The 26,786-nt window shown below is 38.4% G+C and overlaps 1 protein-coding gene across 4 annotated transcripts in view; it reads left to right on the top strand.

Annotated features, from left to right (window-relative positions):
• Cnot4 (CCR4-NOT transcription complex subunit 4) overlaps positions 1-26,786 on the top strand; it is a 151,949-nt gene that overhangs the window by 98,542 nt on the left and 26,621 nt on the right. For all 4 annotated transcript variants that reach the window (XM_045160273.1, XM_004661188.3, XM_004661187.2 and 1 more), the window contains 4 exons: positions 1,453-1,577; positions 17,512-17,569; positions 20,956-21,205; positions 22,670-23,167. In XM_045160273.1, the coding sequence (XP_045016208.1) occupies positions 1,453-1,577; positions 17,512-17,569; positions 20,956-21,205; positions 22,670-23,167 (931 nt within the window). The remainder of the gene's footprint in view (positions 1-1,452; positions 1,578-17,511; positions 17,570-20,955; positions 21,206-22,669; positions 23,168-26,786) is intronic.

The raw sequence follows: 26,786 nt of genomic DNA, 5'->3' as shown, positions 1-26,786 counted from the left end.
ATTTACGTATTTGAGAGAGAGAAAGAGGCAGATGGAGAATGGGTGCTCCAGGGCCTCTAGCTACTGCAAATGAACTCCAAACACACCTTGTGCATCTTGTTCTTCATGGGGACTGGCGAATTGAACCTGGGTCCTTTGGCTTTGCTGCCAAAAGCCCTAACTGCTAAGCAATCTCTCCAGCCCAAATTGTTATTATTTTTTTAATGCTTAGCTTCTGTAGTCAGTCTTTGCCTAGCTTCTCCTGTAACATTGTGGCATTGTCTTCCAACTTACTGCTACTCCAACTAGAGCAGCTCCAGTATTTTCTTGTACACGTATCGCGAGCAGGTGCCAGTAAGTTTTTATGCAGGTCTGCTTAGTGAAACGCGGTTTCTGTGCTGTGCTGTCTCTGTCACAATTGCTCTGTCTCTGTTGCAGCGCTGCACTCTGTCTTTGTAGCAGAAAACAGCCATAGACGATAGGCAAATGAGTGATTATGACTGTGTCCCAGTACAACTTCATTTACAAAAGTAAGGGACTGACTATAAATTGCTGATCCTTGACCTAGAGTTTAAAATACATTCATTTTTTTTAAGTTTTTTTTTCCCCCCTTTGGTTTTCCGAGGTAGAGTCTCACTCTAGCTCAGGCTGACCTGGAATTCACTATGTAGTCTCAGGGTGGCCTCAAACTCATGATGATTTTCCTACCTCTGCCTCCCATGTGCTGGGATTAGAGGTGTGCACCACCACACCCAGCTTTTAAATTCTTTTTTTTTTTCCTTAAAGTTATTGCATTTATTTATTTGAGAGAGAGAGAGAGAATGGGTGCGCCAGGGCCTCCAGCCACTGCAAACGAACTCCAGACACATGTGCCACCTTCTGTATCTGGCTTACCTGGGTCCTGGGGAGTCGAACCAGGATCCTTTGGCTTTGTGGGCCAAACACCTTAACTGTTAAGCCCTAAAATACATTCATTTTTATTTTACTACTGATAAGGGGGAACGAGTAAAAGTAATCTTTAGTGCTAAGTTAGTACTGAATATAATAACATTGCATTATTTAAGTAATTTCTAAATAAAATAGGAGATCTATTGATAAATTTTGTGTGCTCATCATCAGAAAACTTGGTAATGACTGTGAGAGGACTTACTCGTTTGAAAAACTTGGAAATAGGTTTAAAGCAGACTGTCTAGTTTTTTTAAGTGAACAAAAGTGTCCCATAATATGCTTTTCTGTATGATAAAGAGTTTGACAAAATACCTTATTGTGGAATATATATATATCATGTAACTTTATATTGGAATTACTTTCATTGCCTTAAAATTTTATGTTATCCTCATAGGTTTCTTTCACTCTATGGGAAAACCTTATAGATTTTATTTAGTCTATCTTCAGCAATTCAGAAATTAACTAAGTATTTTATACCTGACATTTTGTGAATTCCACTGCAGTTTTAATTTCTTCTCCCATTAGGCGGGCAAACATCAAGAATATGAACAGAAGCTACTTCAGGAATTATATAAGTTAAATCCCAATTTTCTTCAGCTATCTACGGGTTCAGTTGATAAGAATAAGAACAAAGTGACACCACTGCAAAGGTAGGATTCCTAAGTCCTGGTGTTATATAGTCAGGCATCTTTTCATCATCTCTGTCCTTTTCATTCTGTATCTTTTTGAGGAAAGTCCTTTACAAGGTCTGTCATCTATGTACAAGTTTCAACTAAAGGGAAATGTCAAGTCACTGTCAAGTTTTACTGGGTCATAGATGTGGTCATTCACATAATTTAAGTATTTGCTATGTACTGCTCCCTGGTAATAAATACTTCAGCCTCCTCCTGCCATTAGTGACTCGTAAACTACCGTGCCCTGAGAACACCATCTTCATTGAAAGGAAATCAAGGAGCTGGGTGTAGTTGCTCATACCTCTAGTCCTAGCACTTGAGAGGCTAAGGCAGGAGGCCCAGACAATCAAGGCCAGTCTGGACCATATAGAAAATGTTATGCCACCCTGCGCTGTAAAATGAGACCCTATCTTAAAAATTCAAAAAGAAGAGGAGGAAAATCAAGTTATGTTGGATATTAATACTGTAAAAGGGAGAATGGGGGTTTTCTGAAGTATTATGTTAAGGATATAAATATTCAAGGCTTTTTAGTCTATGGAATCATTAAAGTTTCATATCCAGTGAGGAGAGATCAACTATTCAGAATCTTACTCACTTAGCAAGACAAGTGAACCCCCCCCCCCCACCAACAAATCTTTCACCCTAACATGGTTTTGGGTAGAAGATCCTGTGCCAGTGCTTAAACAAATTTAAAATATTTACTACTAAGTCTCATTTAGTTATGGTGATCTCCTTATCTTTGATTGTGTCTGGTTATGACCTATCAAAAAACAGTATAGTTAAACAATAATTTAAAAAACTTTACTCTGTCCTAAAAGTTCCTTAGTTTGTGATGTTGTAATGTCCGGCTTTTAAGTATTAGAGTCCGTTGTCTGTTTAGTGAGATTACCCATGTTCAAATACAATCAATAAAAAAATTACACTTATTGGGCTGGAGAGTTGACTTAGCAGTTAAGGTGTTTGCCTGCAAAGCCAGAAAGGATCCTGGTTTGATTCTCTAGGAGCCATTTTCTGCTCCTCCAATAAATAAGTAAAAACAAAATATTATAAAAACATGTTCTTGTATTTATAGGTTTTTTTTTTTTGTTTGTTTGTTTGTTTGTTTTTTTCGAGTTAGGGTTTTGCTGTAGCTCAGGCTGACCTGGGATTTATTATGGAATTCAGGATGGCCTTGAACTCGGTAATCCTCCTACCTCTGCCTCCCAAGTGCTGGGATTAAAGGTGTATACTACCACACCTGGCATATTTATAGTTTTGAAACCCCTATATATTCCCTTTGATGGTAAAGATTGTTTAAATATTAAAGACTAGCCAGGCATGGTGGCGCACACCTTTAATCCCAGCACAAGGGAGGCAGAGGTAAGGAGAATCGCTGTGAGTTCTAGGCCACCCTGAGACTCCATAGTGAATTCCAGGTCAGCCTGGGCTAGAGTGAGACCTTACCTCAAAAAACAAAACAACAACAAAAAAAACCAAACAAACAAAAATTAAAGACTACTCGAATTTAAATGCTTATCTCTTAAACAGTTATACATAGAAGTGTGGATATTTGTGTAAATAAATATATTTTAGAGCAAAACAAAGTAAACTTAGCAATTCTAAGTACAAACAAATCATCTTTAGTGTTGAACTAAGTGACTCGTTCCTTTGATCACTTGTACCTGTTCTTTCTACATGATGAGCCATGTTCTAATATTTAGTTACTGTAGCAAACATTATTTCAGATGCATTCAGCACATGAATACATCATTGTTCTCATTACACATAAGATTTTTCCCTTTGATTTCTTAATGTGGAAAAGTCATGTTTTAGCTAAGCATAGTAATACAGGCCTGTAATTCTAGCATTCATGGGGCAGAGACAGGAGGGTTGTTCTAAGTTCAAGGCCAGTCTGGTCTTTTTTTTTTTTTTTTTTTGGTTTTGCAAGGTAGGGTCTCACTCTGACCCAGGCTGACCTGGAATTCACTATTCAGTCTCAGGGTGGCCTTGAACTCGCGGTGATCCTCCTGCCTCTGCCTCCCAAGTGCTGGGATTAAAGGTGTGCGCCACCACACCTGGTTTCTGGTCTGTTTTAATACATTCTAGACAACATAGTAAGACCCTGTCTCTGTAAGCTTTTTTAAAAAAATAATGGTTTAAATCAATTATTTATTTATTTATTTGGTTTTTCGAGGTAGGGTCTTGCCCTGGTGCAGGCTGATCTGGGATTCACTGTGTAGTCTCAGGCTGGCCTCAAACTCACAGCAGTCCTCCTACTTCTGCCTCCCAAGTAATGGGATTAAATACATGTGCCATCAGGCTCTGTTAGTTTTATTTATTTAGTATTTGTATGAGAGTGGCCACGTGTGCCACAGTATACATGTGAAAGTCAAAGGACTGCTTTTTAGGAGTTGGTCCTTGCTGTTCACTTTATTTAAGGTAGGGTTTCTTTCCCTGGATTTGACTGTTCTTTTTTTTTTGTTTGTTTGGGTGGGGGGGGGCGGTCAGGACAGAATGGGAGGGTTCAAGGTAGGATCTCATTCTAGCCCAGGCTGACTTGGAATTCACTCTTTAGTCCCAGGCTGGTCTCCAACTCACAGTGACCCTCCTACTTCTGCCTCCCAAATGCCAGGATTAAAGGCATGTGCTACCACACCTGACCACTCTGTTTCTCTTTGCTGCATTCTCTTGTGTCTACCTTCTTATTTGCTGTCAGTGTTCTAGGATTACAGAAGCCCACCAAGACTTATGGCTTTTTACATGGGAACTGGGGAGGATTGAACTCAGTTACTCAGGCTCAAGTGGCAAGTGTTTTATCCACTGAGCTATCTCCACAGCCCCAAAGTATTATTGTTAGTTGAAAGAAATGTAAAAAAATTTATAAAAGCATATAAAGAGAATAAATACTATATGTGATCACAGTAACCAGAGGTTTTTTACTGAAAATGAGTTCTGTATTTTCCTTGAGGTGTATATTTCTTTGTGGTCTTTTTTCCTCCTGAGAACGTGTATGTACCAGTATGCACACAATACTAATGCTTTTTACATTTAGATAATCAACACAGACTATTATGAATATTTTCCTATGTTATAAAAATATAATTTTTGTGGCTGAATGATTTTATTACTATTGCATCAAGCTAATACTCTGCTGTTCTATTCTGTTATTTTCATTTTGATACTTTTCTTAATTCTTGTGTTTGTGTATATATGGGGTGTGTGTGTGTATGTGTACAAGCCACTGCACATGTGGAGTCAGAGGACAACCTTAGGTGTCAGTCCTTACCTCCCACCTTGCTTTGAATCAGGTTCTCGCTTGTTCACTACTATGTGTGCTAGCTTGCTGGCTCATGACCTTCCCAGTAATTCTTTATCCACCTTCCATCTCACAATATGCACACTAGGATTACTACAGATGTGTGCTACTGCATTCAGCTTTATGTGATTCAGGGGATCTGAACTTGGGTCCTCCTGTTTGCTTTTACCCCACTGAACCATCTACTCATCCTTGCCAAACATCTTTCTATTTGAATATTTTTGTCTTACCTTTATTGATTGATGGTTGGAGATAAATCCAGGGCCTATGTATAACATATAAGTATCCTATCACTGAACCATTGGCTCCACTTTTGATTGTTCCTAGAAAGAAGTACAGTCGTTTGGTCAAATAGTATGAGAGCACATATTTACCTGACAATTTTTTTCTTCTGCATATTTGCTTGTCTGCTAAAACAAAACACATCTGTCTCAATTTGTATTTGATATTTATATACATGCTTCCTGAGAATTGAACCTAGTGCCTCACACATGCTGTGTAAATGCTCTGCCACTAAGTTATATTCCCAGCCTTTTGTTTTGTTGCTTTTTGAGATAGGGTCTCAGGGTGGCTAGCCTTCAATTTGCTATGTACCTAAGGATGACCTTATACTCCTAAACATCCTGCCTCCACCTCCCAAGTGCTGGGATTATATATGAACACCACCAGGCTGGGATTTGAGAATACTATGATATTCCTAATGTATTAATAATCTTTTCCCCTTAAAAGGAAACTTATTACTGGAATTATTCAAAAAATGTTTTGGAAGCTGGGTTAGTGATGCGTGCTCATAATTCTAGTACTTGAAGTACTGAGGGAAGCAGATCACAGATGTGAACCCAGCTTGGGTTACATACTGAGACATTGTCTCAAAAATAAAAATAATGGGCTGGAGAGATGGCTTAGCGGTTAAGCACTTGCCTGTGAAGCCTAAGGACCCCGGTTCGAGGCTCGGTTCCCCAGGTCCCACGTTAGCCAGATGCACAAGGGGGCGCACACATCTGGAGTTCGTTTGCAGAGGCTGGAAGCCCTGGCGCGCCCATTCCCTCTTTCTCCCTCTATATGTCTTTCTCTCTGTGCCTGTCACTCTCAAATAAATAAATAATTAATTTTAAAAAATAAAAATAACTTGTCATTTATGACAAACATTTATTTTATTTTTAATTTTTGAGGTTTTTTAAAATTATTTATTTATTTGAAAGTGACAGAGAAAGAGGCAGAGAGAGAGAGAAAGTGAGAGAATGGGTGTGCCAGGGCTTCCAGCCACTGCAAACGAACTCCAGACGCATGCGCTCCCTTGTGCATCTGGCTAACGTGGGTCCTGGGGAATTGAGCCTCGAACAAGGGTCCTTAGGCTTCACAGGCAAGTGCTTAACCACTGAGCCATCTCTCCAGCCCCATTAATTATTGAGTTTTTTGAGGTAGGATTTCACTCTAGCTCATGCTGACCTGGAATTCACTACAGATGTGTGCTACTGCATTCAGCTTTATGTGATTCAGGGGATCTGAACTTGGGTCCTCAAGGGTGCCCTTGAACGCATGGCGATCTCCTACTCTGCCTCTTGAGTGCTAGGATTAAAGGCATGTGTCACTACACCCAGCTAAGCATTTAGTTTTTAATTTGTAATGATCAATAACTAATAAGATTATTTAAGATTATTATTACAGATTTATTAGAACTCTAGGGAGAGCTTTGATTGTGTGTAGCTGAGCTGCCGTTATGGGTGACTTAAGTTGCTCTGAAATGATGACAGTGGAAGTGAGACAGCTCTGAGTCAGTTGTGATATGTTAGGACTGGAGATTTTGTTTTATAATCTGGGCTTTTGTGTAGGTTGAGATATTTGTTCACCAAGTGAAGACTATAAAAGCAATGGTAATTAGATAGGCTACTATGCCACGGAAGTGAACAGGCCTAGTTGTAAGAACCACGGGGTACGCAAGTCACAGAATAGGTGGTTATCACTTGATACTGTGGCTCAGACAATCACAGGGAGTAAATGGAGGTGTTAAATTTAGACTGAAGTGAAAGGAAGATTAAATAAAACTTTTGGTGTGTTCATTTAATTGCCTAAGTAGTCTTGTGGAGTAGATACTATAAATACTACAGATAACAAGTATTCCACACTCAAATAAATACTGGAGACCAGTTTCTGACCAAAATCTCTGTCACTTAAAGCTGAAATTGTTCTATTTTGCCATAGGTTTCAAAAGTATAGTTCTGGGCTGGAGAAATGGCTTAACAGTGAAGGCATTTGCATACAAAGCCAAAGGACCCAGGTTTGAATCCCCAGGACCCACATAAACCATATGCACAAGGTGGTACATACATCTGGAGTTTGTTTGTCACAGCTGGAGGCCCTGGCACACCCATTATCATTTTCTCTCTCTCTCTCTCTCTTTCTCTCTAGTAAACATATAAAAATAAAACTTTTTTTTTTAAAGTATAGTGTCTAAAAGAAACACAAGTGATCTGAGGGGATAGAGTATAAAGCACTTGCTGCACAACTCTGAATACCTGAGTTTAGTTTCTCAGGCCACACATAAAAAGCTGAAAGCTGTGACAAGCTTCTGTAACCCCAGTGCCCCCAGGGTGAGAAAGGACACAGGGAGGTGAAGACAGTACAGTTTACAGGAAGCTCTCATCTCAAGTAGAACTGAACAAAAGACTGAAAAGAGTGGAAGATGAGAATTAACCCAAAAGTTGTGCTCTGACCTTCACTTTAGCATTGTGGCATGGATGTACCTGCACTCACACACATGAACCACATACACATTGAATTAAAATAAATTAATAGGGCTGGAGAGATGGCTCAGTAGTTAAGAAGCTTGCCTGCAAAATCTACCTTGCAACCCAAGTTCAGTTCCCCAGTACCCACATAAAGCCAGATGCACAAGAAGGGTGCATGCATCTGGAGTTCATTTGCAGTGGCTGGAAACCCTGGTACACTGATTCTCTCTCTCTCTTTCTCTGCTTGCAAATATATACATATTAAAATAATAAAATAAATGAATAAATATGCAGAAACTGGTAGTGGGGAAATTTAATATCAGATTAGTTCAGTTGAATGAAACCATGCCATAACTATTTTAGAATCCCTGGTGCTTGTGGCTTATGACAATATATGAACCATAACTCTCAAGGAATTGATAGATTAAGCTTTTCTCAACTGTGGATTCATAGTGGCAATAGTGGATTATCTAGTAAAATATTGGAAAGAAAACTTCTTATAGGAATTTATCAATCAATTTTTATATTGTGGAGAAGAAATGTATATATTGTCATCAGTAGGTTAGAGGTATACTCAGTGGTATAAAGAAATGATTCTTGGGATTACGAAGATTGCTGAGCGGTTAAAGGCACTTGCTTGCAAAGTCTGCTGGCCTAGGGCTTAGTGCCTTAGCCACCCAGGCATTGTTTGCAGTGGCAAGAGATCCTAGTGTGCTTTCCCTCCCAAAACATACATAATGTAATGTTCAAATAAATTAATTAAACTTAAAATTTTCAAATGCTTTTTTTGTTGTTGTTGTTGTTTTGTTTTGTTTTGTTTTTCGAGGTAGGATCTCACTCTAGCCCAGGCTGACCTGGAATTCACAAAGTAGTCAGTCTCAGGATGGCCTTGAATTCACGTCAATCTCCTACCTCTGCCATCCACGTGCTGGAATTAAAGGTGTGCTACTATGCCCAGCTTTAAATGCTATTTATTTATTTGCAAGCATAGAGAAAGGAAGAGATAGATAGCGAGCACACCAGGGCATCTTTCCACTGCAAACAAAATCCAGACTCATGTGCCACCTTGTGCATCTGGCTTGTAAATACTGAGGAATTGAACCTGTGTCTTTAGGCTTCATAGGCAAATGCCTTAACTGCTAAGCCATCTTTCCAGCCTCTAAAATTAATCTCAGATTATGAACAACTATCATGAGAGGTGGCCTTCATTTTGTAAAATGGATCTCTGTCTTCTTTATTACGGGTAATAGTTTTACAGTTTGTTTTTTTATTTTGCTTAAAACTCAGGGCTGTTCACTAGTAAATTAAATGAATGTGTTAAGGTCTGCTGAACATGATTATAACATTAGTTGCCAGGAGTTTTGTGTTTTAAGTTCTACCTTATAATCTTTCCTTATTTCTCTTCAGAAGTTTCCCTCCTGTGCTTTTTGGACTTATATATAGTTATTGCACATGGGCATACATAGTGGGAAACTTTGAAGTGATCTAGGTAAGCTTACCTACCTAAGTAGAACATAGTAGAAAAATGGGTTTCCAAAGGTGAATTGGAACAAGAGAAGAAAAGCTGCATCAAACAAGCAATTGTATATTTAAACTCACCTTAAATATGTTGTATCTTTTAAACAAAATTAAACCTTATTACAGAAATAGAAGATTAGATTTGGAAGTGTTACAACATGTTTAGCTAGATGGTAGATGTCTATGTTTGAACTTCAATACTAAATGAAATTAGTTATTTTTCCTTTTACTACTGCTGCTGCTGCTGCTGCTGCTGCTGCTGCTGCTGCTGCTACTACTACTACTACTACTATTATTATTATTTCAAGGTAGGGTCTCACTGTAGTCCAGGCTGACCTAGAATTCACTATATAGTCTTAGGGTGGCCTTGAACTCACCATGATTCTCCTATCTCTGCCTCCCGAGTGCTGGGATCAATGGCATATGCCACCACGCCCAGCCTCCTTTTTCTTTGTGTGTGTGTGTGTGTACAGCTCAGCACAGCACACATGTGAAGATCAGAGGACAGAATGTTTGTCCCCCCTTTACCTTCTTTTCAGGAGACATCTTCTTTCTTGCTACTGATGATTGACCTGGACTCTTTGTCTGCCTTGCATTGCCCTAGGGCATAGGAGTGCATTTCAACATGTTGGGCATTAATGATTGCTGAAGAAGATCGAACTTGAGTCGCAGGCTTGCAAGCAAACACTTTTAACTGTTGAGCCATCTCCCTAACCCCCAAAATAGTTTTTTTGAGGAAAGCCCAATAGACTGGCCTTTTTTTTTTATGCAAGAGAAAGAGAGAAGGCTGGAGGGATGGCTTAGCGGTTAAGGCACTTTTCTGCAAAATAGATCCAGGCTTGATTCCCCAGAACCCACATAAGCCAAATGCACAAGGTGGCACGTGCATCTGGAGTTTGTTTGCAGTGGCTGGAGGCCCTGGAGTGCCCATTCTCTCTGTCTCTGTCTTTCTGTCTCTCAAATAAATAAATAAATACAATTATTTATTTAAACAAAGGAGGGAAAGAGAGAGAGAGAGAATTGGAATGTCAGTGCCTCCAGCCACTGTCATCAAACTCCAGATGCATGCACCACCTTTGTGTACATGTGTGACCTTGCATGTTTCTATCACCTTGTGTGTCTGGCTTATGTGGGACCTGGAGAGTTGAACATGGGTTTTTAGGCTTCACAGGCAAACACCTTAATTGCTAAGCCATCTTTCCATCTCTATTTTTAAAATTTATTTATTTGAGAGATAGGGAGAAAGAGTGAGTGTGGATTTATAGGGCTGCTTGTGCTGCAAAACAAACGTCAAGTACATGTACCACCTTGTGCATCTGGCTTTCCATGAGTACTGGGGATCATTCAGTCCATGAGACTTTACAAGCAAGTGCCTTTAACTACTGGGCCATCTCCCCAGGCCAAGTAATTAATTCTTTATGCCCATTAGTGCCTCTCCAAACACTTTTTTCATATATGTTAAGTAGGTCTTACAGTTTGGAGAAACCCAGCAAAAATAACATTTGCTGAGATACAAGCACTCCAGGTCTACTGAGGCAGTTTTTTTTTTCTTGCCCTGTAGATAGTGAATTGTGACATTGAAGAGTTTTACCATGTTTGAATAACAGAATAATACTTTAAGTGTTACTATATATTTGAAGCCTGTATCAAATAAAATGTATACTCTAAATTCAAGTTTTACCTGTCAATAACTAAAATAATCCGTTCTGATATATCTCAAGGATTTTTAAAAGACTAATGAGTTTGAAAAAATTAAAATTAATTTTTTTCTGAATAAATATGGAAATATGTTTATTTAGGAGCAAATGTGTACATAGCAACATGACAGTGCAACTTGAAAATGTCAGTTATATTGACAGCTATGTAAATTTTACCTTATGTTCAGTGTAAACAAAATGCCTGTCTCTTGAATTTGATGAACCCTCTGTTTTTTCCTGTACTATATTTAGTATCTCAAAATGAAATTTTCTTTGATCATTTTGTTGTGTAATTGTCGCATTTTTTTTTTGAGGCAAGCCCAACAGACTGGTCTTTTTAAAAAAATTATTTTTATTTATTTGATGGAGAAAGAGAGGGGGAGAGAGAGAGAGAGAATGGGTGCACCAGTGCCTCCAGCCACTGCAAACGAACTCCAGACGTGTGCATCCCCTTGTGCATCTGGCTAACGTGGGTCCTGAGGAATTGAACCTGTGTCATTTGGCTTTTCAGGCAAATGCCTTAACCACTAAGCCATTCCTCCAGCCTCAGACTGGCCTTTTTTTATGCAAGAGAGCAAGAATGGGAGCGAACGAGTGACAGAAAGAAAGAGAGAGAGAATTGGTGTGCCAGGGCCTCCGCCCACTGTAATCAAACTCCAGATGTGTGTGCCACCTAGTATGCATGGTGACCTTGCCCACTTGCATCACCTATTATACGTTTGGCTTATGTGGGACCTGAAGAGTCGAATGTGGGTCCTCTTCCTCCTCCTTTTTCTGAGGTAGGGTCTTGCTTTAGCTCAGGCTGGCCTGGAATTCATTCTTACAGTCTCAGGGTGTCCTCGAACTCACATTGATCCTCCTACCTCTGCCTCCAGAGTGCTGGGATTAAAGGCATGTGCCACTGTGCCTGCCTGCCTGGCTGGCTATCTTCTTCCCTCCTTCCTCCCTCCCTCTTCCGTCCCTCTCTCCTCTCTTGCTTGCGTGCTCGCTCTTGAGCGCACGGTGTCTCTCTTTCTTCTTTCTTGGCATAATGGTGGGAAGATGTTTGAAGTAAAGCATTTGTTACTATGACCACAGTTTAAGCAGACCTATGGCTAGATGAGCAGGGAAATTTTCATGGCAGTGAAGGTGTAGTAAATCTTTATTAGTAGCAGCTTCACAATGTTTTTGTTGTCCATTTGCTAGAGATCCAACCAGTTCACATTTATTAGAATTTATAAATACTCATTTTCTTTCTGTTGGGTTATACAGGTTTGTTTTTTTTTTAATGGAGGAAGAGGTTTATTGAATCTTACATATCTAGGGGAAGTTCCATAATGGCAGAAGAAGCTGGCCTGCCTTCACAGGTCCAAGCAGAGAGAGAAAGAGAGAGAGAGAGAGAGAGAGAGGGAGAGAGGGAGAGAGAGACAGAAGCACAGCCAAAAAATCAAAAGCCACATAGCACAGCACACTTCAGGGACTCCAGCTAGGCACACTTTGCATATCTTTACATTGGAGTCTTAAACCCACCACCACACCTTAAGACACCACCTCCAGCCTGGTGGCTGCAGATGCAAACTACAAACCGATAAAAGATTGAATATATTGGGGGTCCATGTATTAAAACTACCACAACCACTGAGCTATTTCTCCAGCCTCCTAGGTTTTTCTTAAATATTTTATTATTTATTTAAGAGAGAAAGAGAGAGAATGGATGTGCCAGGGCCTTTAGCCATTGTAAACAAACTCCAGATACATGGGCCACCTGGTGCATGTGGGTTTATGTGGGTACTGGGGGATCAAACCTAGATCCTTTGGCTTTGCCAGCAAGTGCCCTAACCATTAAGCCATCTCTCCAGCCCCCCACCCCTTTTGTTTCTTCAGGTAAGGTCTTCCTCTATCTCTATACAGATATTTTTTGAAGGAACTTCTATATCTTTTTTGTTTCCATTGTCCACTTAACCTACAATGTAAGGCTTAACTGTCATTGACCGTTTACATAGAAAATAGAATAATTTTTAATCATAGCTTTACTTTTTAAGTTTTTAACTCACTATTCCTTGAATGTGTTTATTACTAAGTTGGAAAGAATATACCAAAACTGAGTAGAACATAAGTTGACTAGTATCTTTCCATAATCCTAATTTTTCAGCAGCTCTTTTTATTTTGTTTGTTCTATGGGTATACATGCACACAGATATGCATATGTTCTGTGTAGAAGTGAGTGCGCGCATGTGTGTGTGTGTGTGTGTGTGTGCGTGTGTGTGTGTGTGTGTGTGTGTGTAGGCCAGAGGCTGATGTCCAGTGTTTTCCTTAATTGCGCTCTACCTTACTTTTTTTTTTGAGGCAGGGTCTCTCTGAAAGCAGAGCTCACCAATTCATCTAGCCAGTAAGCCCCAGGGATCCTCCTGTCTGTACTCCCTAGATCTAGGATTACAGTTGTATGCCATCAAGCATGGTTATTTTCTTGGGTGCTGGGGATCCAGATTCAGTTTTGCTTTTACAGACAAAACATGAATTGAGCTGTTTTGCAGCCTAGCATTAGATATGTTTGGGTTGATGACACTAATATAGAAATTCTTACACATTATATTTTCCTACACATTTTGGATCAAAGCTTTGTTAGGTGTTGCATAAGATATTATAAGCCAGTATTTATGTAATTATTGTTGGGATAGTGGGCAAGAGGATATGAATTATTCTAATTGTAATCCATGAGCATCCTTAAGATTCATTCATTTTTTTTCACAAATTCACAAGGATCACTTTAATATACAAAGCAACTGCTGTCATTCTGAACACAAAACAGCTAATATGTACATAGTGTTAATAAAATGCATTGTAATTCAGTACATTATTTTTTCTATACACATAAAGCACAAAACGATTCAGGTAAAAAAATGAAACCAGGGATGTTTCTAGAATGGTGAGAGTTTTATTAGAAATGTATTCCCCTCATTATACTTATTTAGTACCCAACTTCAATGAAGATTCATTCTTTAAGAAACGACATTTTTATATTTCCCTGATATCACTTGTATTAAAAATCATTAGTGGGGCTGGGGAGATGGCTCAGTGGCTAAAGTGCTTGCTTGCAAAACATGTTGGTCCTCATTCAATTTCATGGAACCCACATAAAGCTAGATGTGCATGTGTATGTGTGTGCATGTGCGTACCCACACAAAGTTTTAAAAACGTTTCTCAAAATACTATTAGTGCTTTTTTCAAAAAATACTTTTATTTATTTATTTGCACACAGAGTGAAACATACTCCAGATGCATCCATCTCTTTGTGCATCTGGTTTTATGTGGGTACTGGGGAATCAAACTCGGGTCATTAGGTTTTGAAGGCAAATGCCTTAACATTTGAACCATCTTTCTAGCTCTCATTAGTAGTGGTTTTTTTTTTTTTTTTTTTTTTTGGTTTTTCAAGGTAGGGTCTCACTCTGGTCCAGGTTGACCTGGAATTAACTCTGTAGTCTCAGGGTGGCCTCGAACTCATGGCGATCCTCCTACCTCTGCCTCCCGAGTGCTGGGATTAAAGGCGTGCGCCACCACACCCGGCACATTAGTAGTTTTTAATGGTGATAAAAAGATGAACCAAAATTTGGACATTGAATTTCATTCTTTGTAATAACTTGCTTACATCTTTGTGTTTATATTACTAGAGACTTGGTACTGTTTTCATAAGGATACTACAAGATTATGTAAGATTCTCTGTATTATGTTCCACTCTGTTAGTATCACCACCAAATTAATCTTTCTAAAACATTGCCCATTTCCATTGACTTCTGGCTTCTTTCTTCCTTTCTTTGGATTCAGATTCAAATGCTATAATCGCTAAGCCATTTCTCAGTTTTTCTTCCTTTCTATGCTTGCTCTCTCTATTATTATTCAGACCATTTTTTTATTAACCAAACTAATTAAGTCCCAATTATTGACAACGATTTGATCCTTGACAACTGTACTATTCCTACCTTCAGGGCTGTTCTTTTCCCTTCTTCTTTTTGAGGACCTTTAGACTTAACATTTTCTGTGTGAACAGCTTTTTAGCTGACCCTAACAGGAAATCTGAAGTATCAAGAGTATCTACTACAGTCTCTGCAGAAGACACACTTGAAATTTGGACTGGGCTCTGGTTCTTACAAATTTGTTTAGAGTAATTAAATGTGGTACAAATAAGTTACCTGTTTTTAAGGTGACTACATATTATTTTCAGGGAATGAAATAATTTTTGAGAAACTTTTTTTTTTTTTTTTTGGAGATAGGGTTTCACTCTACCCCAGGCTGTCCTGGAATTCACTGTGGTGTCTCAGGGTGGCCTCGAACTTGCTGCGATCCTCCTACCTCTGCCTCCCAAGTGCTGGGATTAAAGGCGTGTGCCACACCATTCCTGGCTTTATTTTTGTTTATTTGAGGTAGAGTCTTGCTCTAACCCACACTGACCTGAAATTCACTCGGTAGTCTCAGGGTAGCCTTGAACTCAGGGTGATCCTCCTACCTCTGCCTTCCAAGTGCTGAGATTAAAAGTGTGCACCAACATGCCCAGCTGCATATCCATTTTTAATTTATTTGTTGGGGGGGGAGAAAAAGAGAAAGAAAATGGGTGCCTAGGACCTTCAGCTGCTGTAAATAAACTCCAGATGCATGTGTCACTTTGTGTATCTGGCTTAAGTGGGTCCTGGGGAATTGAGTATAGGTCCTTTGGCTTTGCAGGCAAGCACCTTAACCACTAAGCCATCTCTCTAGCACTTTATTTTTTAATTAATGTGTGTATATTTGTGTGTTTTTATATATTACTTTGTCTCATCATTTTTAAAAAATATTTTTATATATTTGTTCATTGAGGGGGGGAGAGACAGAGAATGGGTACACCAGGGCCTCTAGCCCTTAACAAATATTTTTAATACTAAGAGCTTAATTGTATGAATATATTACATATTGGTCATATTCTCATCAGACTGTGCTCTTTTTTAATATTTTGTTTATTTAGTGAGAAAGAGGCTTATAGAGAATAAGCATGCCAGGGCCTCTCACCACTGCAAACAGACTCCAGACGCATGTGCCACCTTGTGCATCTGGCTTATGTAGGTCCTGAGGAATCGAACCTGGGACCTTTGGCTTTGCCAGCAAATGCCTTCACCACTAAGCCATCTGTCCAGCACTGCATATCCATTTTTAAGTAGTACTTTTATTCATGTTCTTAGTTAAATTAAATTAGTTATAGAAATGAGGTCGCTAGGTCAGAGTTGCAATGCTTATAGAGATTTAATTTTGTCTCTAAATCAGACAGATTCAAAGAACTTGAAGTTTGTACTTTGTGTCTGTCATTCTACTATATTTTCTCTTTATGGAAATAAAATATTAATGTCTTTGTTTGACCCATTTGTTTGCACAAAAGTGTGTATCATTTGCCTCTTTTGCATATGTTTACATATATACATATGCCTTGTCTGGCATTAACATTAGTATGTATAGAAGTATTAAAACATTTATGGGGCTGGGGAAATGGCTTAGTGGTTAAGGCACTTGCCTGCAAAGCCTAAGGACCCAGGTTCAGTTCCCCAGTACCCACTCAAAGCCAGCTGTACAAGGTGGTGCATGTGTCTCAATCCTCCTTCAATAAATAAATAAATAAATTATTTTAGGTCAGAGAGATGGCTTAGCAGTTAAGTGCTAGCCTATGAAGCCTAAGGACCCCGGTTCGAGGCTTGATTCCCCAGGACCCACGTTAGCCAGATGCACAAGGGGGCGCATGCGTCTAGAGTTTGTTTGCAGTGGCTAGAGGCCCTGACTCACCCATTCTCTTTCTCTCTCTCTCTGCCTCTTTCTCTGTCACTCTCAAATAAATAAGAAACAACAAAAATAAATAATTTTAAAAAATTATGCCTCTTAACTTAAAAAATCAATAATTTGTTTGCCCATCTGTAGAGAAACAAGTCAATTACTATTTCAAAAACTAATCAGGGATGTATAAGTCTGGATGGTAGATTAAGACTTCTTAATTGTTAATAAAAAATAAAAATTAAAATTAAAAAAAGACTTCTTAATTGGATTAATAACTGGTTTTGTATTTGTTGTGCTGCAGAGTGGCCCAGCACATGCTAGACAAGTGCTATATCACTAAGCTATGTCTCCAGTCCATCATAGTAGCCATTTATTTATTTATTTATTTATTTATTTATTTATTTATTTATTTATTTTCAAGGTAGGTACTCACACTAGTCTAGGTTGACCTGTAATTCATTGTGTAGTCTCAGGGAGGCCTTGAACTCCGGGTGATCCTTCTTCTTCTGCTCCTGAGTGCTGGGGGATTATAAATGGTGTGCCACCATGCCTGGCTTATTCCTAGTATTTTTTAATCAGTATTTTTTTCATAATTTATTATTTCAGCCATAGGTTTGGGTATGTCTAACTAGAATGTAAGTTCTTTGAAGGATAGTGATTAAGGGTTGGGGTCTTTTCCTTATGGTTTTTTATGTCCTCAACATCATGCTGATTTCTTATATCACAGTGCTCAAGTATTTGTTAAGATGGCAAAAAGTTTTATTATTTTGGTTTTTTGGGGGGGGCCGGGGGGAATAGAGAGAGAGAGAGAGAGACACTTAGTGAGAGTGTGTGTGTATGTGTGTGTGTGTGTGTGTTAGAATGACTTTACTCTTCATTTTATTCAATTTGTTTTCTTTTTGCAGCCCCATTGACAAACCTTCAGATACGCTCAGTATAGGGAATGGTGATAATTCCCAGCAGGTAAGATTTGGATAAAATACCATTTTATTTATTCATCATCCCCAGAAAGCAAGATGTTCTGTGCAAGTAAATTTTCTGCTCATGCAGCTTACTGTACTGATACACACTTTTGCTAGTCTGGGAAGATGGCTTAGTGCTGCACAACTTTTGTTCCTTAGGCACCATGTAAAAATGCCAGAAGCTGTTGAAGGTTTCTATAATCCCAGAGTACCCAGGTGAGAGGGAAGGCAGAGACGGGACATTTTTTCAGAAAGGAGCTGTGAACAATGAGACCCTACCTCAAACAAGGTGGAAGGCAAGGACCAACTGAAAAGTTCTCTGTCCTCCTCTTGTATGCCATGCATACACAACATATACCCCAAATAAGTAAATAAATTTAAATATATTTTGTTTTAGTTTATTTTTAATTTATTTGAGAGCGACAGACAGAGAAAGAGGCAGAGAGAGACAGAGAGAGAGAGAGAATGGGCACGTCAGGGCTTCCAGCCACTGCAAACGAACTCCAGACGCATGTGCCCCCTTGAGCATCTGGCTAACGTGGGTCCTGGGGAATCGAGCCTCGAACCGGGGTCCTTAGGCTTCATAGGCTAGCACTTAACCGCTAAGCCATCTCTCCAGCCCAAGTAAATAAATTTAAAAAGCACCTTTGATAAAAGTTTTGTTGAATGTATTGTAGTTTGCTTCCTTTTTTTACACAAAATTTATAGAGCATAATTTAGCCCTTGTTTGATAATTCAGAACATCTTTATGATTGCATATTATTGTGCTGTATAGAAATATGCCAGGTCCTTAGAGTCAGCTGTGGTTACTGGTCCTTATTGTTTCCCCATTACATGTTCTTCCTATGTCCTCTTGTCAAGGGCAGTTTTTACTCATTGTATTTTCCCCTTTAGCCTCCCCCACCTTGCATTTTCTTCTTAATGAGTATTGTTCTGAAATGATAAATCACATGAACTGTTCAGCATCATTTCTTTTATGACATTGAATGAGGGGATGGTCATTATAGCATATTTTGTTTTGTATCATCATGTCTTACAGCTAATAGGTCATGGAACTTTTGTTTTCTCCTAAGTTTTCATTCCTTAAATTTTGGTCCTCTTCCATGGCTAAAAGGGTAGTTCTAATGTTTCCTGTAAAGAATATCTAGTTTCACTCGGTGTAGGTGGATAACTTAATAGCTCTAAAGTGCAATAAAATACAGTATCAGGGCCTGGAGAGATGGGTAAGTGGTTAGGGCACTTGCCTGCAAAACCAATGGACCCAGGTTTGATTCCCCAGGTCCTACATAAGCCAATCACATTCTTTTTCAATAAATAAATCATAAAATACAGTATATTTCTAAACTTTTCAACCATACATTTTATAAAAGAATTTGAAGGGCTGGAAAGAAGGTTTAGCAGTTAAGGTACTTTCCTGTAAGGCCAAACGACCCAGGTTTGATTTCCCAGGACCCACATATAAGCCAGATGCACAAGATGGCACACATGCATCTGGAACTCATTTGCAGTGGTTGGAGGCTCTGGTGTGCCCATCCTCCCCTTCCTCCTCTCTCTCTCTCTCTCTCAAACAAATATATAAATTTGAAAATAGAATTTGAAACCCTATATGTACATTATATATTTTGATAACATTATTTTTTTTTTTTCCAAGTTACAAGTAGTTGCAAAGGACGTAATTTTCAGCACATAATCAGTGTTGGTGTCTTCCTCCCTTCTATCTTACTTAGTCCATGCTGGACTTGAACTCACAGTGCACTCAAGGCTGGTCTTGAACTCTTGATCCTCCTGCCTGCTTCTTCCAAAATGCTGGGATTACAGGTGCAAGCTACCAAGCCTGACAGTATTTTTTAATAAAACTGCTTTTCAAATAAGTATCTGAAGAATGTATTTATTTATTTGCTTATTCATTTATCTATTTAGGTTTTTTCCAAGGTCTCACTGACCTGGAACTCACTCTGTAGTCCTAGATTGGCCTCGAACTCATAGTGACCCTCCTACTTCTGCCTCCCTAGTACTAGGATTAAAAGTGCATGCCACCCAGCGTAACAATTTTATTTTTTTGGTTTGTGTCTTAGTATTTCAATTGTGTCTTTTTTGGAGGGGTGTTGTTGAAGTAGGATCTCCTCTAGCCTAGGCTGACCTGGAATTCACTATGTAGTTTCAGGATGACCTTGAGCTCACAGTGATCCTTCTACCTCTTCCTTCTGAGGTTAATCACTCTGGGATTAAAGGCATGCATCAACACTCTCAGACATGCCTTTTTAAAGAAATATATTTTTATATTACCTATCTGTCTAGCGATTAATTATCTATCTGTCTGTCTGTCTGTCATCTATCTCTCTGGGTGGGAGGCATGGTAGGGCCTCCACTCATTGCAAACAACTCCAAATATATGCGTCATTTTGGGCATTTGACTTATGTGGGACCTGGGAAATTGAACTTGGATCCGTTGGCTTAGCAGGCAAGTACCTTAACCACTAAGCCATCACTCCAGCCTCATGTCATGTTTTAATATCTGATCAGCTATATAAAATATTCAAACTCAGGCATGGTGGCACACGCCTTTAATCCCAGCTGTTGGGAGGTGGAGGTAGGAGGATCACCATGAGTTCGAGGCCACCTTGAGACTATGGAGTGAATTCCAGGTCAGCCTGGGCTAAAATGTGACCATACCTCAAAAAAAAAAAAAAATTCATAATCTTCAACAGTTATAAAATTATCCTTTTGAATTAATTTTTCTTTTAAATATTTATTTATTTATTTGAGAGAGACAGAGTCAGACAGAGGGAAAGAGAAGGAGAGAGAGAGATACTGAGCATGCCAGGGCCTCCAGTCACTGCAAATGAAGTCCAGCTGTATGCGCCACCTTGTGTATCTGGCTTACATGGGTCCTGGGGAATTGAACCTAGGTCCTTTGGCTTTGCAGGTAAGTGCTTTAACCGCTAAGCCATCTCTCCATCCCTTGAATTAATTTTTCTTAGTTACTGTTACAGTGTTTTCTTTTTTTAATATTTATTATTTGGGGGATGGGAGAGGATGGACATGCTAGGGCCTCTAGCCACTGCAAATGAGTTCCAGATGCATGTGCCACTTTGTGCATCTGGCTTACATGGATACTGGGGAATTGAACCTGGGTCCTTTGCAGGCAGGTGCCTTAATAGCTAAGCCATCTCTCCAGCACTGGTTTAGTCTTTTTGATAGATTAGATTTTTTTTTTTTTAAGTACATATGTACGTTAATGATTTTCATGATTTTTCTGAAATTCTGTGCTTTGATTCTGTAGTGTGCAGACCACTATTTGAGTACATTTATTTGCAGACTTTTAAGTTGTGGCATAGTAAAATATACAAACTTATATTGATTATTTTTTTTCCCTCTTTTATTTAGATATCTAACAGTGATACGCCTTCACCACCACCTGGTTTATCAAAATCCAATCCAGTCATCCCCATCAGTTCATCCAATCACAGTGCAAGGTCCCCATTTGAAGGGGCAGTAACAGAGTCACAGTCATTATTCTCAGACAATTTTCGTCACCCCAACCCTATACCAAGTGGGCTTCCTCCTTTTCCCAGCTCCCCACAGACATCCAGTGATTGGCCGACAGCTCCAGAGCCACAGAGCCTCTTCACATCAGGTATATGACAACAGTACCCAGTGTTACGCCATTGGCAGACTAATGTGAAATGTATTGGTAGATAGGCATTTGTCTTTGTTGCTTCACTCCTTTATAAAAATATAAACATTCAGGCATCTTGGAATTAGATAGTAGATAAATTGTGTAGCCTAGAAAATACTTGTGTTGGAAGACAGATTTCTAGAGAATTCAAATGATAATCATTTCCCAAATAATAAAAACATTCCTCTGGGAATTACTGAAGGCTTACTTTTTTTGGTTTTGTTTTTGTTTTTTGAGGTAAGGCCTCGCTGTAGCCTAGGCTGATCTGGAGTTTACTATGTAGTCTCAGGGTGGCCTCGAACTCACAGCAGTCCTCCTACTTCTGCCTCCTGAGTGCTGGGATTAAGGCATGCGCCACCACACTCAGCTAAAGACTTTTTTTTGTCAGATTAAGTCTGTGTAACCAAATTTAAGATTCTTCCCCTAGTTGACAAAGTATATTATTTACTAATTAAAAACTGCACTTTGCCATTTTTCAGACATTTCCATTAAAATTTTTTTGAAATGACTTACATTTGCATCAGAGTTATGCTTTTTCTTTGAAAATTGTTTTAAATAGTGACTAAAGCCCAGTCATGCCAGTGATACGTCAGGAACTTCAATGCCTTGAGCTAGATGACATTCGAGAAAGACTTCAGAGTCATTTTCATTACTCTTCTGTCTTCCTCTGGTTTCAAAGATGTCAGTCCATCCTGCTGAGGAAGGGCGTGGTGGGCAGAACAGATGGCATTCAGAATGCTAAGAAAAAGTGCTAGTTCCATTTTTACTTTATTTCTTATCAAAATGGCATAAATTCACATTTATGATGGCACCTACGAAACAGTGCAACTATGGGTGGATTTTTTTTTTAATAAATTAAATCATACGTTCAGAATTATTTGTACTTTGTCATTGAGAAATATATTTTTAAAACAAATTTTAAAAATATTAAAAATATATTTTACTATTTAAGGTTTAAGGCTTTTTGATTTTTGTTGATTTGTCCCCCCCCCCCCCCCAAGGTATGGTCTGATTCTAGCCAAAGTTGACATGGAATTTACTCTGTATTCCCAGGCTGGCCTTGAACTTACAGTAATTCTTCTTTCTGTGCTTCCCAGGTGCTGGGATAAAAGGTGTGCACCACCATGCCTGGCCTTTTGGATTGTATTCATTTATTTTGTTTAAATGACATGCTGACTTTGAATATAATTTGGATCTCAATTTTTTCTTTTAGTTAGCAAAATCAGCCTATCTATAGTTTAGCTTTTGAACATAGTAATTTAAGAATGAAGTCATTACTAAAAGTATTTGAGGTCCTTTGTCATTATGAAGTCAAATTTTGCATATATGCTTTTACAATATGACTTTTCACTAGTGTAGATATTCATTAAGTGTGAAAAAAATCTGAGTATTCATATTTATCACTATTTTTCTTCCCAACAGAAACCATCCCTGTTTCATCCTCTACAGACTGGCAAGCAGCATTTGGCTTTGGTTCTTCTAAACAACCAGAGGATGACTTGGGTTTTGATCCCTTTGACGTCACTCGAAAAGCCTTAGCAGACCTGATTGAGAAGGAACTGTCCGTCCAAGACCAGCCTTCCCTTTCTCCCTCGTCTCTTCAGAACTCCTCTTCACACACTACAACCGCCAAAGGTCCAGGCTCGGGATTCCTACATCCTGCTGCACCTACAAATGCCAACTCTCTCAATAGTACCTTTTCAGTCTTGCCACAGAGGTTCCCTCAATTTCAGCAGCACCGAGCAGTTTATAACTCATTCAGTTTTCCAGGCCAGGCAGCCCGCTATCCTTGGATGGCCTTTCCACGCAATAGCATCATGCACTTGAACCACACAGCAAACCCCACCTCAAATAGTAATTTCTTGGACTTGAATCTCCCGCCACAGCACAACACAGGTCTGGGAGGGATCCCTATAACAGGTAGGTTCATTTAAAACTTCTTAGAATTTGTGAATCACTCATGTATTCAGTTTGTTGGGTGGTTAGGGAGGGAGCTGTTATTGAACAGCTCTTAATGGTCTTGAAAAGAATATTGTGTATGAAGAAAACTGAAGTCTTTAAATTTTTTTGATTGGATGATGCCTTGTAATATGGAGCTTTATAAGGATTGTGGAGTATTATACCTGCTTAGTGATTGAAAAACATTTGACTTCATAGAGTAGTTACCAAACTTTCATATGGTATATAAATGCAAAAAAAGAAAATGGGCTCTGAAATTATGATGCTATAAATAAAGTCCAATATTGTAGTAAAAAAAATCTCATTTTACATTCTAAAAGTAAAGTTGTTTAAAATTTTTTTGTTGAAAATGAATGAGAGCATGAGGGATAAAACCACTCTACCTACTATGGCATTTCACTTATTTTGACTGATTCACACATACACACATCAGAACCATGCTATATTTGTCAGTCAAGTTCTTGATATTTGAGAACTCAACTTATTAAGGTTTCATAATCATATTACACGTCACAGACATACTTTCTGTGAAAAGAAAATTGTTCAAGGAGAGATATTTACCCTAGTAGTGTGCTATGTTTTTATTTCTGAGGAAAAATAAAATAGGTGTGTGTGTGATACTAGCTTACTATCAGAGTACTTCTGGTTTTGTACTGCTCCCCTTGAAGGTTTGAGAACTTTTGTATTTTAAGATTCTATGTAACATTTTTCAGATGAACTACCTTCAAAGGGAGACATTCCTGTTAATTGTATTCTTATTTAATTGGGGTTTAGAAATAATGTGGGGAAAAAAGCTAGATCCACTCCTGAATATCTTCAGATAGAACTCATGCTTGCATAGTTTATAGTTTATCTTAATCCCTTGTCATGGCCTTTTAAAGTATGGCATGGCATCCTGTTAGAAACACCAGAGAGGTTTTCTTTTTTTTTTAAAGCAAGGTTGATAGGTGAGTTTATAGAGAACCGTCAGTAGTTTTTGGCTGTATTTCTTTAGGACCAGCAGCATTTCATATTCTAGGCAAGTGGCTAAGTCTTGTCGCAGTGTCCATGGTTTAACACTTGACACAATGAAGTTAATTTACATAAGTTGGAGAATACTTACTGTAGTGATTTGCACAATTGAAGAGGTTCATGATACTTGTTCTTTTAATTATGCTAGGTAGTAGTTAATCCCGGGCCTCTCATTTATGATAACCACTTATGAAAAATTAAGTGATCAATTTCTGTACACCTTTTCTTTCATTCAAGATATCATTCTAGAATGTGATTTTGTTTTGCTTTGTTTCAGCTGTTTTGAAAGATGATGCTTTAATTACTAGGAATGTGTCTTTTAACTTGTTTTAACATTAAAGCTGAAAGTCCCCCAAAATACTACACTAAACATGTAAAAATAACTATTAAACCAATTACTATTTCAATTCCTGTTTGCCCTACAATGAACTAGCCAGTGGGAACTAGAAAAGTATAAAACATGGATACCATTCCAGGTAGTTGAGAGTGTACTTAGAGAAAATCAAGTCCAAATGAAAGTGGCACCTGTATGTATGTCTGAGAGACACCAGTGTAGTCTATAACTGTTGGGGAGGCTTCTCTATGCAAGTAAGAATTGGTCTGTATTGTGGGATCTTGAATTTGGGTTAGCAACGGGAGACTAGAAAGGCTATTTATGTTGATGAAAAACCTTCAGAATAAAGGCGTAGAAATAGATACTATATGCCATTACATTGAGCACAAAATGCCTTATGTAGCAAGAGATACATGTAAAATTGTAGAGCTATAGTGGTAGGAAAATAAGGAGCTCTGATAGGCAGAAATGTGTATTTGATATGGGTCTTAGTCCTTAGCTCTGCTTGTTTTGTACTTTGCCTCCTTATTACATGACCATCTTTGATAGAATCTGTTCTTCCTGATTCTTAGTCATACTATCCATTAGTACCCAAGAGCAGTTTAACTGACATGTTTCTAGCCAAGAGATATTTTGGAAATGCCATGCTAATAATGAAAAGTCTGATTTGTGAGTGAAGTTGTCCTTATATTAGTTAGTTGAAATCTTCATCTAAAATAGATACTTGATTCTTAAAATATAGCATTGAATTATAGTTCTCTCCCTGTTTAATTTTTCTTCTGCTATATACTCAACCACAGAGCATTAAAAACATTTTTTCAGAGATGCTAAAAATGAAGTCACCAGCTTTCATTCTGCATCATTGTTGTATTTTGTGGGAGCTGGGGGAGAGTTACTTTGGATTTTTAATTTTTAGCTGTGTAGTCTTGCTTAGTATTTAAACGGTGACTTCTGATTGAGTTTTATTATTAGATTCTTTTAAAGCTCTGAAGACAGGAGAAATTTAGTTTAATTTACCAAAACATTTAAAATTGTTATTAAGTCACATCACAATCCTGTCATGGTTTATAAATATTTGACAGATGCCCTTGGAAGCTGAGTGTGCCCAGCCTCAGAGCAGAGTAGTTATTTGATAACAGCCAGATGATTTAGTGTTTTCATTAAATATTGTAGATGACAAAATAAAAAACCTGAAGGCTTCCTCTTTAATGACTCTAATTTGAAGCAGTTTCCTTAGGTATAGTGTGCCTCCCATATCTGTGGATCTGTTTGAATTGTACTACTGAAAGGACTTCAACTTTGCATCCTCCAGTTATTGTCCTGGTACTTGGCCCATGGTAGCTGTTTATTAAAGCCTTCTGTATAGAGACTATATACAGATTCAGGAAGTTTAGATATTATTCTAAATCCTAGTTTAGATATTACTCTAAATTGATCCTGTACTGGGAAAGGCATGCGTATTTGTTCTTTAAGTGGGATCCCTAATCTGTAGAGAAAATCAGAGGTGGCAGTCACCTTCATGTCACACAGATGCCGTGTCTATGTATTCTAGATTTGTACACAAATTTTTGTTTGTTTGTTTCAGTTAATTATAAAAATTGACCGATCTGAAATCCATCATAGGAAGAATAGTTGCTAATGGATTGACTGAATTGGCTTGTTTCCTTTGTCAAATTGAAAATATTTGTGTTTTAAATTGGTTATTTCCTTAATTAGTTGAAATATTTATAGCAGCATTTTCTGGTCTGCCCCACTGGTTTACTGTATTCAGAAGGATTTTGATTAGTGGATAGTTAGAGCAAACCATTAATATCTTTTTATTATTAGAACTATCTGCCTGTGTTACAAAAAATGTATTATTTTTGTCCAATTCCTTCATTTTAGGAATATCAAGGCTATATCTTACAAAGCTTAAATAGTAATCTGTTAAAGGCTGTACATTCAACCACCAATAGTATTAGAGTAACAGCCCAGAGCTCATGTTAATGGAAATATTTTTAAAATATTTTTTTTTACTTATGAGAGAGAGTGGGGGGCTAGGAGGGAGGGAATGGGCGCGCCAGGGCCTCTAGCCACTGCAAACAAACTCCAGACGCATGTATCACCTTGTGCATCTGGCTTACTGGGTCCTGGGAAATTGAACCTGGGTCATTTGGCTTTGTAGGCAAGTGCCTTAACTACTAAGCCATCTCTCCAGCCCCATAATGGAAGTATTTTTGCGCTTAGAACACTGAT

Source organism: Jaculus jaculus, chromosome 10 (genome assembly GCF_020740685.1).
Source record: "Jaculus jaculus isolate mJacJac1 chromosome 10, mJacJac1.mat.Y.cur, whole genome shotgun sequence".
Classification (NCBI taxonomy): domain Eukaryota; kingdom Metazoa; phylum Chordata; class Mammalia; order Rodentia; family Dipodidae; genus Jaculus; species Jaculus jaculus.
Note: the sequence above shows the minus strand (reverse complement) of the source record. Positions and strands in the feature narration are given on the sequence as shown.